General features: G+C 40.3%; 1 protein-coding gene across 2 annotated transcripts; it reads left to right on the forward strand.

Annotated features, from left to right (window-relative positions):
- Positions 1 to 1,603: 1,603 nt before the first annotated feature.
- On the forward strand, positions 1,604 to 14,175 carry sdha (succinate dehydrogenase complex, subunit A, flavoprotein (Fp)). 2 transcript variants are annotated; one of them, XM_034175303.1, is made up of 16 exons: positions 1,604 to 1,713; positions 3,957 to 4,040; positions 4,558 to 4,719; positions 6,235 to 6,378; positions 6,784 to 6,948; positions 7,087 to 7,235; positions 7,393 to 7,517; positions 9,294 to 9,462; positions 9,589 to 9,784; positions 11,404 to 11,575; positions 11,680 to 11,798; positions 11,964 to 12,075; positions 13,239 to 13,369; positions 13,495 to 13,608; positions 13,761 to 13,895; positions 13,984 to 14,175. In XM_034175303.1, exons 1-15 carry the CDS (start codon positions 1,651 to 1,653, stop codon positions 13,845 to 13,847), a joined length of 1,992 nt encoding a protein of 663 aa, XP_034031194.1. In that variant the 5' UTR covers positions 1,604 to 1,650; the 3' UTR covers positions 13,848 to 13,895; positions 13,984 to 14,175. The 2 variants fall into 2 exon arrangements, with proteins under 2 accessions (XP_034031194.1, XP_034031193.1); XM_034175302.1 differs by having other exon boundaries at positions 13,761 to 14,175.
- The last annotated feature ends 1,067 nt before the right edge of the window (positions 14,176 to 15,242 follow it).

Consider the following 15,242-nt stretch of genomic DNA (forward strand, 5'->3'; position numbering starts at 1 on the left):
CCGCTGAAGCAAACTGGCGGCCATCTTACCACTCCCAACTTACGCAGACCGCACATAGCTTATTAGAACGTCAACAATTTCAAATAGTAACTGAGCTGATTCTCTCATTTACCTGTTTTTCCTTCGGATAATGTAAGATTGATCCCTTCTAATCTATGCCTGCCATGATTAGCTATTTGATTTTTTTTTTTCTTTTATTACTTTGACACTTTCTTCCCTTCCTATATATATATATATATATATATATATATATATATATATATATATATATATATATATATATATATATATATATATATGTGTGTGTGTGTGTGTGTGTGTGTGTGTGTGTGTGTGCTGTACCATATCATGATACAGAAACAGTGGATTTTTTAAATAGTTGCACCAATAGAATAAAACACCACTTAACTAGCTACAGGAGAGTTAGTTTTCCCTGCAATGACAACATTTATTACACACAGCTTTATGAGCTTCAGCCTAATATAAATAATAAAGCTCGTAGCAACAACACCTAAAACCTAAAACTAAAACCTAAAACTATGCACAAGTAGACCTAATAAATGTCTTAAAATAGTTTGTCCATCACAAAACGTGTCTACACATGTTGAGTTAGTAAGTTACTTTTTATTATTATTATTATCTGTGCCTATATATGGTGGAATAAGGGATAGAACTCTTCAAATTATTGTTCATTACTTACCACTTCAGTCATACTGTTCGTCCCCAGCCTTTGTTCTGGCGATTTGCGCAGTTTATAGCTGCACATGAAGGTATTTTTTAAACAGAATTACAACGAATAAAGTTGCGTGCGCCTCATTAAAGATCAATAGAAAAATAGAGCGTTGAGGAGCGTTTACATTGGAGTGGTAATATGGCGGCCGGTTTGCTTCAAAAATATTGGCCAATGAGCGATCCAGTGCTATATACTTTAAGATTGCCTCTGCAGTTTACCCTGTTAAAGCTCTGGTGAAACAAAAGATTAACTTTGAGGTGGAACCCTGTTCATTCTGTTCTTTAGCGATAGAAACTATTGATCATTTATTATTTCACTGTCCTCAAACTTGTTCTGGTCTGATGTCCACAGTTGGCTGTCTTTGAAAATCGACTGCATTCCCTCGTTCACCTGTAACAACATAATTCATTTTATGGATAATTTAAACACTGATATTTCAGACTTGGTAAACCTTGTTATTCTGGCTAAATATCATATCTATACTTGTAAATGGAAGAGCTGCAGATCCTCTTTCTCTGCCTTCATCTGTGATTTTACCCACTACTTTAAATCTTTGAAATGTGTAAATAAATTGAATCAAAAGGCTAAAAATATGTATAACCCTGTATCAACATTGTTGCTGTTTTAATGTATCTTGCATTGGCTTGAGTGTGCGCTTATCTAAGGTTTTGAATGCGTGTTTTTTTTTTTTGTTTTTTTTTTTGCATTTTGTATGCTTGTTTCATTCTGCCATTGTGGTCTTTGTTTTCGGTGTGGCTGCTGTTTTGGCGTTTTCCCTTGGTTGTCTTGTAAATTGCAATAAAGTTTGTTTAAAAAACTGTGTTATATAGAGATCAGTGGTGTCACCCCCGTGTTTGTAAAGTGGTTCGGTCCGGTGCAGCAGCGTTTCTGCTCCGCCGCCGTTCTTGTATGACGTCATGGCGAGTGTCTGCGTAGCTTCTCGACTCCTTTCCAAAAGGATATTTTCCAAAATTAAAACGGTGAGCTGCAACACTTACCCTCTTTGTCATGTATATACATATGTATGTATGTTGACATGTTCGCGGGTTTTTTTTTTTTTTTTGCAGTGTCACTTTAAGTGCTATGTAGCATTTAGCGTAGCATGTTGGAAGTGACACCTTGAAGGTAAAATTGGCCATAGTCTTTATTGACTGGAAAATAAGCAAATATTATAATACTATCATGAAGTTTTAAACAATTAGAACCCATTTCAAGATTTAGGCTGAACACGTAGTTTATTTGCGGTTGTGGAAGCAAAGTTATGCTAGTAGGGCTAGCCCGCAGAGGGACGTTTGATTTGAATTTACACCAGTTTAGTCAAAAAAATACAATGGGGAAGTGAAACGACACCCAAATTATTTATTAAAATAATATGCACAAAAAACTAAGATTTAAACAAAAGATTAAAGAAATGCTTTTGCTAATATGAAACAGCATATGACAGCTAGCTGTGGCAGCCTTATTAAACTAATTTCAAAGTGATTATTTAAAAAAACAGAACACCGCAGTAGAAACAGAAATCAGAAAATCATATTGTATGATTTTTAAATAATGAATTTGCATTTTATTGCATGAAATAAGTATTTAATACAAAAGTAAAACAGAAACCTTTGGTTGCAATTACAGAGGTCAGACGTTTCCTGTAGTTCTTGACAGACTTTGCACACTGCGGGAGCGATTGGTCCACTCCTCCATACAGATCCTTCCAGATCTTTCAGGTTTAGAGTTTCAGATCCCTCCAAAGATTTTTCTATTGAGTTCCAGTCTGGAGACTGGCACGGCCACTCCAGGACCTTGAAATGCTTCTTATGGATCCACTCCTCAGTTGCCCTGGCTGTGTGTTTGGGGTCATTGTCATGCTGGAAGACCCAGCCATGACCCATCTACAATGCTTGTACTGAGGGACTGAGGTTGTCTGCCAAAATGTCACAATACACAAACCCATCCATCCTCCCTTCAATGTGGTGCAGTTGCCCTTTCTCCTTTTCAGAAAAGGACCCCCAAAAATGGTGTTTCCACCCCATGCTTTACAGTTGGGATGGTGTTCTTGGGGTTGTTCTCATCCTCCAAACAGGGTGAGTGAAGTTGATACTAAAAAGCTGTATTTTGGTCTCATCTGACCACATGACCTTCTCCCATGCCTCCTCTGCATAGTCCAGATGGTCACTGGTAAACTTCAAATGGGCCTGGACATGTGCTGGCTTGAGTAGTGTGTTACTAATGTAATCTTTGCGTCTGTGGTCCCAACTCTTAAGATCACTGACCAGGTCCTCCCTTGTAGTTCTGGGCTGATTCCCGACCTTTGTCAGAATCATCCTTAGCCCATGAGGCAGGATCTTGCATGGAGCCCCAGACTGAGGAAGACTCAGTCATCTTGTTTTTCTTCCGTTTCTTAATAATTACACTAACTGTTGCTGTCTTCTCCCCAAGCTGCTTGTCTGTTGTCCTGTAGTCCATCCCAGCCTTGTGCAGGTCTACAATTTTGTCCCTGGTGTCCTTAGACAGCTCTTTGGTCTTGGCTATGGTGGACAGGTTGGAGTGTGATTGAGTGTGTGGACAGGTGTCTTTAATACAGGTAACAAGTTCAAACAGGTGCAGTTAATAATGGTCAAGAGTGCAGAATAAGAGGACTTCTTAAAGGAAAACTAATAGGTCTGTGAGAGCCAGACTTCTTGATGGTTGGTAGGTGATCAAATACTTATTCCATACAATAAAATCCATATTTGGTACTAAAAAAAATCATACAATATGATTTGCTGTTTTTTTTTTTTTTTTTTTTTTTTTTCTTTTCTCTGATTCTGTCTCTCACAGTTGAGGTGTACCTATGATATAAATTACAGACCTGTCCATTCTTTGTAGGTGGGAAACTTGTAAAATTGACAGTGGTTCAAATACTTATTTGCCTCATTGTACATAAGCATACCAAACGTCAAATGTCAGCTCTCCCTAGTTTCTCTTTGATCGAAGCCATACACACGCATGCACACAGAGGCCACTTGGCTATTATATATATATTTTCCTTTGCTTTTGCTTACTGTTCATGTGCATTACAGCTGAAGTGCCACCAGTCAGTGTGTGTTGTTAATGGTGTGATTCATCAATAAGTACATAGTACATATGATGATTATCGGTGGTGTGGCGACCCCAAGCAAAAAATGGACCAAATGAAAGAACCTACGAGTAATCAGTGGTTTTATTTTTTTAAATGTATTTTTCTTTCCAGGTACCTGTTGCAGCAGTTCAGGGTAGCAGGAACTTGCATTTCTCAGTCTATGGAAATAGGAACAGTGCCAAAGTATCAAATGACGTGAGTTGTACTTTCATTTTTAGACTTTACATCCATTTTGTATAACGTCCTGCAGTATATTGGCCCTGAGGTGCCAAGGACGTAGACAGCTGGTGAGCGGGAATCCAACCAGGTCTACGTATTGGCAGAGGTGGAAAACCCGGGCTTCAGTGAGTAAAAAGCCTACCATGTATTGCTTCGACCCATGCGCCTAACATAGGTAATTATTTCACCTACCTGCCTGAAGAGTTGAATTAATTAGAATCAGCTGGTTTAGTAGGTGAATGGAACACATATATGTTTTGACTTTTACTCACTAAAGCTGGGGTTTTCCCACCTCTGCGTATGGGTAGCCCCACTCCTTATCCAATGACCAACCTGCCCTACTATTGTGGAATTTGTCTGTCTGTCTGTCTGGTAATTGTTACAAGAGAGTTTTTGTTAAATGATACAAGAAAAAAACATTCTTCGTTGTGAAGATTTGCTGTCTTTCAATTTTCATTGTTAATGTTTTGTTGTACATTTAATCTGTTTTCAGATTTCGACTCAGTATCCGGTTGTGGATCATGAGTTTGATGCTGTGGTGGTGGGAGCTGGTGGGGCAGGACTGAGAGCAGCTTTTGGCCTATCAGAGGCTGGCTTCAACACTGCTTGTGTCACCAAGCTCTTTCCCACCAGATCGCACACAGTCGCTGCACAGGTGCAACAACACAATCTGTTTTCTTGAAGTGAGAATCAATCATGCCTCTACATCTCATCTAACTGAATATCAGACGTATTCTTCAGGGTTTGCTATTCAAAGACTGAAATTGTTGTAAATACAAATTTAACCACTGTGTTCCCTAATGGCAGCGGCTGACTTAGTCACTATGTAAACCCCGTGGCTATTACAGCTAGCATTTAAAAAGGTTTGTGATTTTTGTCCTGTGCGTGTCCACATAGCACCCTTTCTGTGTTTCTGTGACTGCACTCTCATGGCTACTGTTGCCCCTTTCTGGCTGTAACGCCCTGAAAAAAATGATTGTGCGCTTATGTTCCAGCTCCTTTTGTCTTATTTTGTCTGTGTACTTTTGCAAACGCTGCACACTGTCACATAATTCAACACAAAGATTGTACCCCAAAGCTTTGAATTGATGCTTCATGGACTAGCTAAGTTACGATAAAGTTGTTGGTTGATAACTTTGGTTATCAGGGTCACCTTAGCTAATCCACTGTTAGCATACATCCGTGCTTTAAACTTTGCTGCTAACCTTCTAGGGCAGGGGTGGGCAACGAGGGCCGAGACAGCGCAGGTTTTCCTTGCAACCAGTCACCTCAGCAGGTGGGTGCTGATGAGATTCTCCTCTGAACATAAACACCTGATAGTCAATGAAATCACCTGCTGAGGTGATTGGTAGAAAGGAAAACCTGCAGTGTTTTGGCCCTTCATGGCACATGATTCCCCACCCCTGTTCTAGGGTGATTGTAGCATGAAGCCATCTTCCAAGCTTTGATCCGAAGCGGCTCTCGCATGCTGAATAAAGTAGAATACCAAGTTATTGATTGATAACGGTAGATATCAAGATAATGTTTGGTAATCCACTGTTTTAGCAGACATCTTTGCTTTATCAACTTCATCAAACAGTGAATTTTAAAGCATTTCCATGGTTTACCTATTAGCCTAACAGAGTAACATAACACGCTAAAGGGCAGCCTGAGCAGGTTATCGCAGTTCTACATGGTGATCGTCAAATACAATAATTATTAGTTTCATCCAACAGATGAGATTGTTAATGTGTTTGAAGATGAGAAGAATTGTTGTTTAAAGTATAAGTGCAGCTAAAGTAATGTGCACATAAAGATGACAAAAATAAAACTATAAATGCACCACAAGCCTCTAAATATCACTTTTTTTTTTCTCCATAATTTTCCATGGGGTGGCGGTGGGCGGGGCATGCATGCCCCTCTAAATTTGCTGCAATTTCACCGTGCCTGCTGTCACCTGCTAATTTCAAATTGCCACCTCGTGTAATTTGTGGAACGCCCGGTTTAACATATCAGTTAAATAATGTAAAGATAAATAGCAATCGCAACCTTTCCATTGAGTTTTGTTGAAGTACCTGGTTGTGGATCATGAGTTTGATGCTGTGGTGGTGGGACCTGGGGGGGCAGGACTGAGAGCAGCTTTTGGCCTATCAGAGGCTGGCTTCAACTGACTGTTCACTTTTGCTCACAGGGTGGGATCAATGCCGCATTGGGTAACATGGAGGAGGATGATTGGAGGTGGCATTTCTACGACACGGTGAAGGGATCTGATTGGTTGGGAGACCAGGACGCTATCCATTATATGACAGAGCAGGCACCTGCAGCAGTGGTGGAGGTAAGAAACCACATCTGGCAGAAAAAGAGAGGTAAATGTTGAAAATAGACCTAACTTTAAGTGGGGGAAACCCAGTTTAGAACGGACCAAACAGCAGGGGTGAAGGTCTGCAGTATCCTGACGAGAGGGATTACAAAAAAAAAAATCCTGATTTGGAACTATATTCCAGAACGAACGACCTGGTCATCAGTGGCTTGGAAACAAAACCCCAGTTGCACGCCAGAGCATTGTTGTTATTTTTTTCCTATGTTCAAAATAAATGTAATTCATTTGTTGAGTTAATTTCTTATGACTGGATATTCATTCATTCGTTCATTTTCAAAACCTGCTTATTCCAGTTAAGGGTAATTTTGTTTTTCTTGGTTTAATAAGTTGTGAATTCCTGTTGCTTCATGTCTTTCTCAGTTGGAGAACTTTGGCATGCCCTTCAGTCGCACTGACGATGGGAGGATCTACCAGAGGGCATTTGGAGGTCAGAGTCTAAAGTATGGGAAAGGCGGTCAGGCCCACCGTTGTTGCTGCGTAGCCGACAGGACAGGACACTCACTGCTTCATACGCTTTATGGAAGGGTAAACTCATGCTGTTTTTTTTGTTTTGTTTAGTTTTTTTTTCTTCTCCACACATCATCTTTTGGGCCTCTCTTTTGACCGCACAGAAACAAAATTCATACTTTAAATTTCATGTGTGTCGTGCTTTCTTCTCTTCAGTCACTTCGCTATGACACCAGTTACTTTGTGGAGTACTTTGCCCTGGACCTGTTGATGGAAAATGGAGAGTGTAAAGGAGTGATTGCTCTCTGCATGGAAGACGGATCTATTCACCGCTTCCGAGCCCAGAACACTGTCATTGCTACTGGGTAGGCAACAGAAGGCGAAAGAGCGGGCGGGGGGGCAGCTATTTTGACACTTTTCATTTAATTGCTGTAATGAGATTTGATACTTCTGATGCATTCTTTGACTTTTGTTGTTTTTAATAAACGATTGTATAAATTTCTTACATGTGTTTCGCTCCAGGGGTTATGGGCGGGTTTACTTCAGTTGCACATCTGCTCATACCAGCACAGGCGATGGAAATGCGATGGTGACCAGAGCTGGTCTGCCCTGCCAGGATTTGGAATTTGTTCAGTTCCATCCCACTGGTGAGGAAAAGAACAGGGAGGGGCTAACTTGGTAAACAAAATACTTCAACAGCTGTTGGGCAGCGGAGAAAAAGGTCATTTTTAAGACCCGGTCCCACTGGCATTTAGGAAGATTTGTGTATGGATTGCGCACAAAATTGGCTCATTCGCTAAACAGCCGCGATATCTGTGAAATATGCTTGTATGAGTCGGCCGACACCCACACACGTGTGTGATTATCCACAGAGGCATGTTTGTCCGTTGCCAGGATTTTTGAGCTGCATAAAACTTTGGTTGCGGATGACATCTGCCTTACATACTCAAGCTATGCGCTGTTTATCTGCAACTGATGGGGATTTGCAGCTTGCCAGCGGACTGGGACAGTGTGTAAAACAGATATATTGCATGCCTATCATGTCCACATCATGAACTAAAATAAGTTGTGGCGAATGCATACAGAGTGGCCACGAATAAAATGTTTCTATTACCTCTGATTTACGGATAATCTGCGAATGCGTAACAAACACGTCACGTAAACCAAAAGTACTATATGTGGCAGAAGTCGACATACCTGCCAGTCAGTGCCAGTCCAGCTGTGGAGAGCCCCAAAGATGTAATAGCTGCTGTCATCCAACAACATACTGTAAATCCAAGCTGCAGAGACGTCAGCCGTGGACCTCGGTTCCCTTTCTTCAGGACTTTTATTTAACACCAACAAAAGGAAGAGTTGCTGTTACAGCCGCAACTCACTCTTTTTCCATGACTCTGTCAAAAAAGAACACCGTCTCACAACCCAGAGTGGCTTACCCCCTCCCGCTCCCCAAACTCACCAACAGTTAACAATTGCATGACAACATGAACATCAACTCTATGATCATTACATTAACAATAAACTTGTTCAAGTCCAGCAATTGCTCCAGAGGCTGTGGTGTTGGTGTGAATAGTAATGCTGAAAGGCCTGAGTGCGCTTCTTTTATGCCCGCAATGCAGTTGCGCGTGCATGACGCATTCACAACACATCCGTAATAATGCCGTGATAATCGCAAAGCTTCCGATCCGTTTCCTCAATGCATGCATTATACATCCATGATTGTTTGTCATATATTCGCTGTACATTATGAATATATCCATGATTCATCCTGGGATATTTGTCATTTTTGGCCACTTTTGTTGCGGATGACAATGAACGCCCATAATTTGTCTACTCAATTCATGCGCAATTAATCCTCTCCCCAGTGGGACCGGGCCCTTATAACCTAATCACACATCTTATTTAACAAAGAACCCTTGATAACTAATTATTAGCCATTTGGTTGAAGCTGTTACACAAATATGAATTTACTCCTTAGATTTTATTGGCTAGTTTTAAAGTCACCTTATGAATTCTTGGGTGACAGTAAATGTCAAACTACTATGTGGTCAGCTGATTGGCAGAAAAATAATTCCGTTTTGAATACAATTGATTAATGTTCTCTGAAAATGTCAGACTTTGGTTACAGCTTTTAGAAGTGCAGGATTTAACTTTTTTGTTGAACATTTTTGGCTTTTGGATGAATACAATTTTTAGTTTTTTTTTTTTTTTTTTTTATATATATATATATATTTGACGTTTTATAGATAAGACCATTCATTCTAAAGTAATTAACATATTGTTGATGGAAATCAGTTGCACTCTTAATTTTTATTATTATTTTGTTGCTGTATTTGTAAATGTTGGAGGATGTTCATCTTTTACATTGAGCAGCTTGAGACACAAGTCATGTGACAGATATGCCTTTGATCTGTGATTGCCTATAGGGATCTACGGAGCCGGCTGTCTGATCACAGAGGGTTGCCGTGGTGAGGGTGGGATCCTGATCAACAGCGAAGGGGAGCGTTTCATGGAGCGCTACGCACCCAACGCCAAAGATCTCGCCTCCAGAGATGTAGTGTCTCGCTCCATGACCATTGAGATAAGAGAGGGAAGGTAAAAGTCAGAAGTGGACTTTTTATTTCAGGGTTTTATTGTCTGAAAGTCTTAAACAGCAAGAGGTCAAACAACATTTTTGCTTTTTAATCATTTAAAATTTTCTCAGCAACCTCTCTTCCTCAGGGGTGTTGGTCCAGACAAAGACCACGTGTACCTGCAGTTACATCACCTGCCTCCACAGCAGTTGGCCACACGATTACCTGGTATCTCAGAGACGGCCATGATATTTGCTGGTGTCGACGTCACTAAAGAGCCGATTCCTGTCCTGCCTACTGTTCACTACAATATGGGCGGTGTTCCCACCAACTACAAGGGACAGGTTGGTCATGAACATACAGTCGGTTGCATGAGTATTTGGACACAGGTTTTGGAATTTTGCCTCTGTTTACCAGCACAGTGGAATTGAAACCAAATGATGAAGATGTGATTAAAGTGTAGACCTTTGGCTTTAGCTCAAAGGGTTTAGCAAAAATAGCACATGAACCATGTGTAGGCGGTCCTTCCATTCTCAGAGGCCATAAGAAATTGGCCAAATTAACAGAATTTATAAATAGAAGGATTATTGTTCATACATGGATGAAAATCCTTTGTTGTTAATGACTATCTGGAACTCATGGACATAACCAAATGCTGAATTCTACCAGGCTTTTAGTGCAGCCTCCTTCAGTTGTTTTGTGTTTCAGGGTCTTTCTGCCATCAGTTTTGTCTTCAGAAAGCGAAAGCATGCTCTAAGGGGTTGATGTCAGGTGATTGACTTTGAATAATTGAATAATTTTCCGTGTCTTCGCTTATTACTTTCATAAGTCCTTTGGTTTCTTTGCCAGTATGTTTTGGATGATTATTCATCCAGACTGAGGCGTCAGCCTGTTGTTGTGGCAGCATTTGTTTGAATCTGAGGAGATAAAGTAGCCCTATACACTTCAGAAGCCATGATGCGACTTCCGTCAGCAGGAAACATCAGTGATCCAGTAGTAGTGACAGTCATACATACTGATACCACAGCACTGCATCCACCATGTTTGAGAGATGGTGCACTTTACCACTACTTTGGATCGTGACCTGTTCCTTTCCTTCTCAAGACTTTTCCCATCATTCTGATGCAAGTTAATCTTCATTTTACCTGTTGAAGGCATCTTGTTCCAGAACTATGCAGGTTTTTCTGGCAAAGTCTGTTCTTGAATGTTACCAGGTGTTTGCACCTTGTCATAAACTCTATTTACATTCATGAAGATGCCTCTTGATGGTAAGTTTTGGCAGTTGTCTACCTCTTCTCGGGTGGTTTTGAATTGGATAGATGTAAAAGCGTTTTCTTCACCAAGGAAATTATTCCGCCATGATCATCTTGGTTTAGTCTTTGGTGGTCTTTTAGTCTTGTGGTATTGGTTAGTTCACCATCAAATGCTGTCTTTTTAAAGAATGTGCCAAAATGTTTATTTCATCACTCCTAAAGTTTCTCCTGATAACATTTAACATTGAACGTTCCAAAGAACAGCTACCAAATCCAATTACAACATGTGGAATCAACTTCAGACATTTTGTCTGATTAATTTGCCATGGTATAATGAGGGAGCAGGCCACACTCTTCCATGCACATGCTTGCCAGTCAGTTGTCCAACGACTTACGACCTCTGAAAATGGAGGGGTTGTGTGTATAAATGGCTGTGATTGCTAAATGGTTAATGTGATCGCTGAACAGCTACACTACAAGCACGTCCTGACTGCACCATTTTATCTTTCATCCCTACTGTGGTGGCGTCCAGCAGTATAAATACAGACGTTATGTGAGTGGTCAAATACTAACTGACCTGACTGTACCTCAAACACACGTATACTGTTCACACTCTGATTCTGTGTCCGTGATGTTGACGTCAGTGTAGGAAGACTTTACCATGCAAGTGAGTCCCTCTGTATCTAACATACTGACTGCAATGTTTCCAGGCCATCACTCACATCAACGGCGAGGACAAGGTAGTTCCAGGATTGTATGCCTGCGGCGAGGCGGGCTGTGCCAGTGTGCACGGCGCTAACCGGCTTGGTGCCAACTCCCTGCTGGACCTGGTGGTGTTCGGCAGAGCCTGCGCGCTCACCATCGCCGAGCAGCACAAACCCGGTGAGCACCTCTGAATGTTCATCAGAGCGCTGCGTTCCACTCGGCATTGTTCTCATCGCCCGTTATAAGTTTATACCTTTTTCTCTCGCTCTCTCTCTCTTCAGGAGAGAAACTGTCTCCTCTGAAGGCCACCGCAGGAGAGGAGTCTGTAGCCAATCTGGACAAGTTGAGGTTTGCCAACGGAAGCTTGAGAACGTCTGAGATCAGACTCAGCATGCAGAAGGTAATCATTAGCGTGTGGCGGTGTCAGAAAACTGTGGGAATGATGTGGGAACGTTGGGTCTCTTTGAAAAGGTGAGCGACATCGGTCATGTGATCATTATGTTGCCATCACACACTTTGCCTGAAGGTAAACTAACCAGGATTCTTCACTGCTTTGATCTTCCAGACGATGCAGACGCACGCTGCAGTGTTTCGGACAGGATCCATTCTGAAGGAAGGCTGTGACAAGATGGACGACATTTATCAGTCCCTGAACGACATCAAGACCTTTGACAGAGGTACTTTAGTGGGGGGGGGGGGGGGGAATGTTTTTCTTTGATAGGATTACATGATATACAGCTTGTCAAGCCTCATCGTCTGATAGAAATCATTACACCTGACAGTATACTCAAACATGTACACAGCAGAAACAAAGAAGATAGCCGAGGCATCGTTGTCATAAGAGAAACAGCCAACATAAACATACTGAATGATGTCATTTATGTTCCGTCAGTTATTGCAGTCCAAATCATGTATGTTTTATTTCTCTGTTTGCACTGTGGATGTCCTGATTACTGTGTTTTCTGAAGTATAAGCCACAGTGGACTATAATCGTACCTTTTTCTGTTATGAGCTTTTTAATTTGGGATTTTTTTTTTTTTTTTACTGCCATTTTTTAAAGTATTGGAGTTTTATTTTGTTTAGTGCTTTGATTTTTGGGAAACTTCTATATAAATTGTCATTATAATTACTATTATTAATACTAAACTTGTGATTTTTTTTTTTTTTGGTATGCAAGTGGCACTGGAGTATAAGTCCCATGGCCTCCCAAACTTGTGTGTGTGTATGTATGTATGTATGTGTATATGTATATATATATATATATATATATATATATATGTATATATATATATATATATATATATATATATGTATATATATATGTATATATATATATGTATATATATATGTATGTATATGTATATATATATGTGTGTATATATATATGTGTATATATATATATATATATGTGTATATATATATATATATACAGTGATCCAAGCCTTGTAATACAATGCATTTTTTTTAATGTTGCTCATTTTAAAATAGAAAACTTATTGCATGTTGTTGAGGTAAAACTGACTCTTTATCAAAGGACTAAAGCAGGGACCCATGAAAAACACTGCTATATGGGGACAAGACAAGAGATGGGTCAAGTTCTCAGGTGGCATCAGAAGAAAACAGTAATTATAACAGAAACATGAAGGTTTGGAGTGTTCTGGTACAATTCATAAAATCAGCCTCTGATACACTGCTGCTGGTGAACTTGTTACATTGTTGTTTTTAGTTCCATTTACCTCATGTGTTCTTCTCCAGTATTTGTTGTCTTATGAAACAAAAACAGACCGATGTTGGATGAGGTTCCTCCTTTTAATACGAGTCATCCTCTCCTCTCCTGCAGGTGTTGTGTGGAACTCTGACCTGGTGGAAACTCTGGAGCTGCAGAATTTGATGCTGAACGCCGTCCAGACCATCCATGCTGCTGAGCAGCGAAAGGAGAGCCGAGGAGCCCACGCACGAGAGGACATCAAGGTCGGCCTTAATCTCTGAAAATGTCCATTATGGACTTTTTTGGAATCTCGCATTTCAGTTATTTTCTTTTCTCTCACTCTGCACTTATTTATTTGCCCTTTTTGTTTTATGTTTTTTTTTCTCAGGATCGTATCGATGAGTATGACTACTCTAAACCTCTGCAGGGTCAGGAGAAGAAGCAGTTCGATCAGCATTGGAGGAAACACACTCTGTCCTACATGGACCATAAAACTGGAAAGGTTTGTTGTTCTGGTTCTGAACTCGTCTCATTAGTCACCTGTTACTGGAACCTAAACGGCATGTTACCTGTAGTGGACGTTTTATAAATTGTAGGGTTTTTGTTTGTAGTTTCTCTAATAACTGATATACTTTTACTGTTGCCCGAACACAGGTGACTTTGGAATACCGTCCTGTGATTGACAGCTCTCTGGATGAGCAGGATTGTGCACACGTCCCTCCTGCCATCCGCTCTTACTGAGAAGATTGAAACGGTTCTCACTTATTCAACATTTATTGAGATTATGAGGTGAATGTAAGGGTTTCAAATTGTCAAAAATATACAATATTGTGAAGGAACACTCAGAATGAACGTTCATCCCCGTTGTTGTTTTTAGGTCCCACAAGCTGCCCTTCGCTTTTCTTTCATTCAGTCAGTTTATCCTTCAGACACGGATGTTCCCAGAGTTTTTCGTGCCCAGTTAGCAGCAGGTAATGAGTGATGTTCTATGGGATTAGATCTGTGTCGAAAGTACACAGAAAAATTTTTTTGAGGATAATGTTTATATAAAGGTAAACACACCAAAGCAGAAATAAGCAAATGAAGCCTCGGCTTTTCAAACGATGCTCAGGATTTGACGTATCATAACAAGTGACACGATCAAGGAGTGTGACGGGAGACTGTGGTGTTAGATTTGAAACTTTTTACTCCCCATTTTATTTCTGAGTGCTGTATTCTTGTTTCATTCATCTTTTTTTTTTTTTTTTTTTTTTTTTTTTTTTGGCCTTCCAGTTGTGAATTTGTGTCTGTATGTTTTGACTCATTCAGCCACTGCAAAGAAAAGTCAGATTGCACTTAATTGCTCACTTGTTATTCCAAAACGTGCGACAATCCCTGATGATGATGCGCTCTAATGTGGAGCATTGTTTGAAAAAAAAAATTGTAAGGCATTCAATGTATTTCCTTAATCCTATTGAATTCCCTCCCACCCCCTTCTCAAAACGGACAACTTTTTGGTACATCACCAATCACAAGATCTGCTGTTGGTTGCTCCTTTAGCACAGTTAAATGTTTTCCTGTCTGTACTGTTGACGTTATTCTTTCATCCTGCTCAGTCCTCAGTTTTAAATTTCTGTCTTAAAGCTTCTGCAGATGATTAAATTTCCACAAGCTTTTGTATATAATATACACTCGCTGTGAGTCGGCGACAGACTATAAATGGCCTAAAATCAAAGATTAAAAACACAAAAAATGAATTGTTACCTTACTTGGTCTTCTCTGATACGTGCCACATAAAATTCATCAGGAGTGGAGTTAGTTTGCTTTGGATTTTTGAAGTGAATGATGTGGATTTGATTGTACTTTTGCATCTCTTTACAGTTTAGCTAAAAGACATGTTATGTAAATATCACAAAACGGCCTCGCACACCTTCAGTACTGTGTGGATAGTCGAACAAACTCTAACCACGATCGTGTGCAACATCTCGTGGTTGTCATCTTGCAGGTGTAAAAACATGTTGCTTGAATCTCCTGCAAAAGCTGTTCCAGTTCCTGAACCTTCTGTTTCCTGAGCCTGAAAATAATTACTCAGAGTGAAGCGCACAAACCGTTTTATTGTCTCGATACTCAAAAAGAAACTTGTACATTATTGCGTGT

This window comes from Thalassophryne amazonica, chromosome 7 (assembly GCF_902500255.1).
Source record: "Thalassophryne amazonica chromosome 7, fThaAma1.1, whole genome shotgun sequence".
Lineage (NCBI taxonomy): Eukaryota > Metazoa > Chordata > Actinopteri > Batrachoidiformes > Batrachoididae > Thalassophryne > Thalassophryne amazonica.

Coding starts and splice junctions, on each gene's coding strand:
- sdha (XM_034175302.1), top strand. CDS start 1,651: ATGGCGAGTGTCTGCGTAGCTTCTCGACTCCTTTCCAAAAGGATATTT. Junction 1,714..3,956: donor TATTTTCCAAAATTAAAACG/GTGAGCTGCAAC, acceptor TTTTCTTTCCAG/GTACCTGTTGCAGCAGTTCA. Junction 11,799..11,963: donor TCAGACTCAGCATGCAGAAG/GTAATCATTAGC, acceptor TTGATCTTCCAG/ACGATGCAGACGCACGCTGC.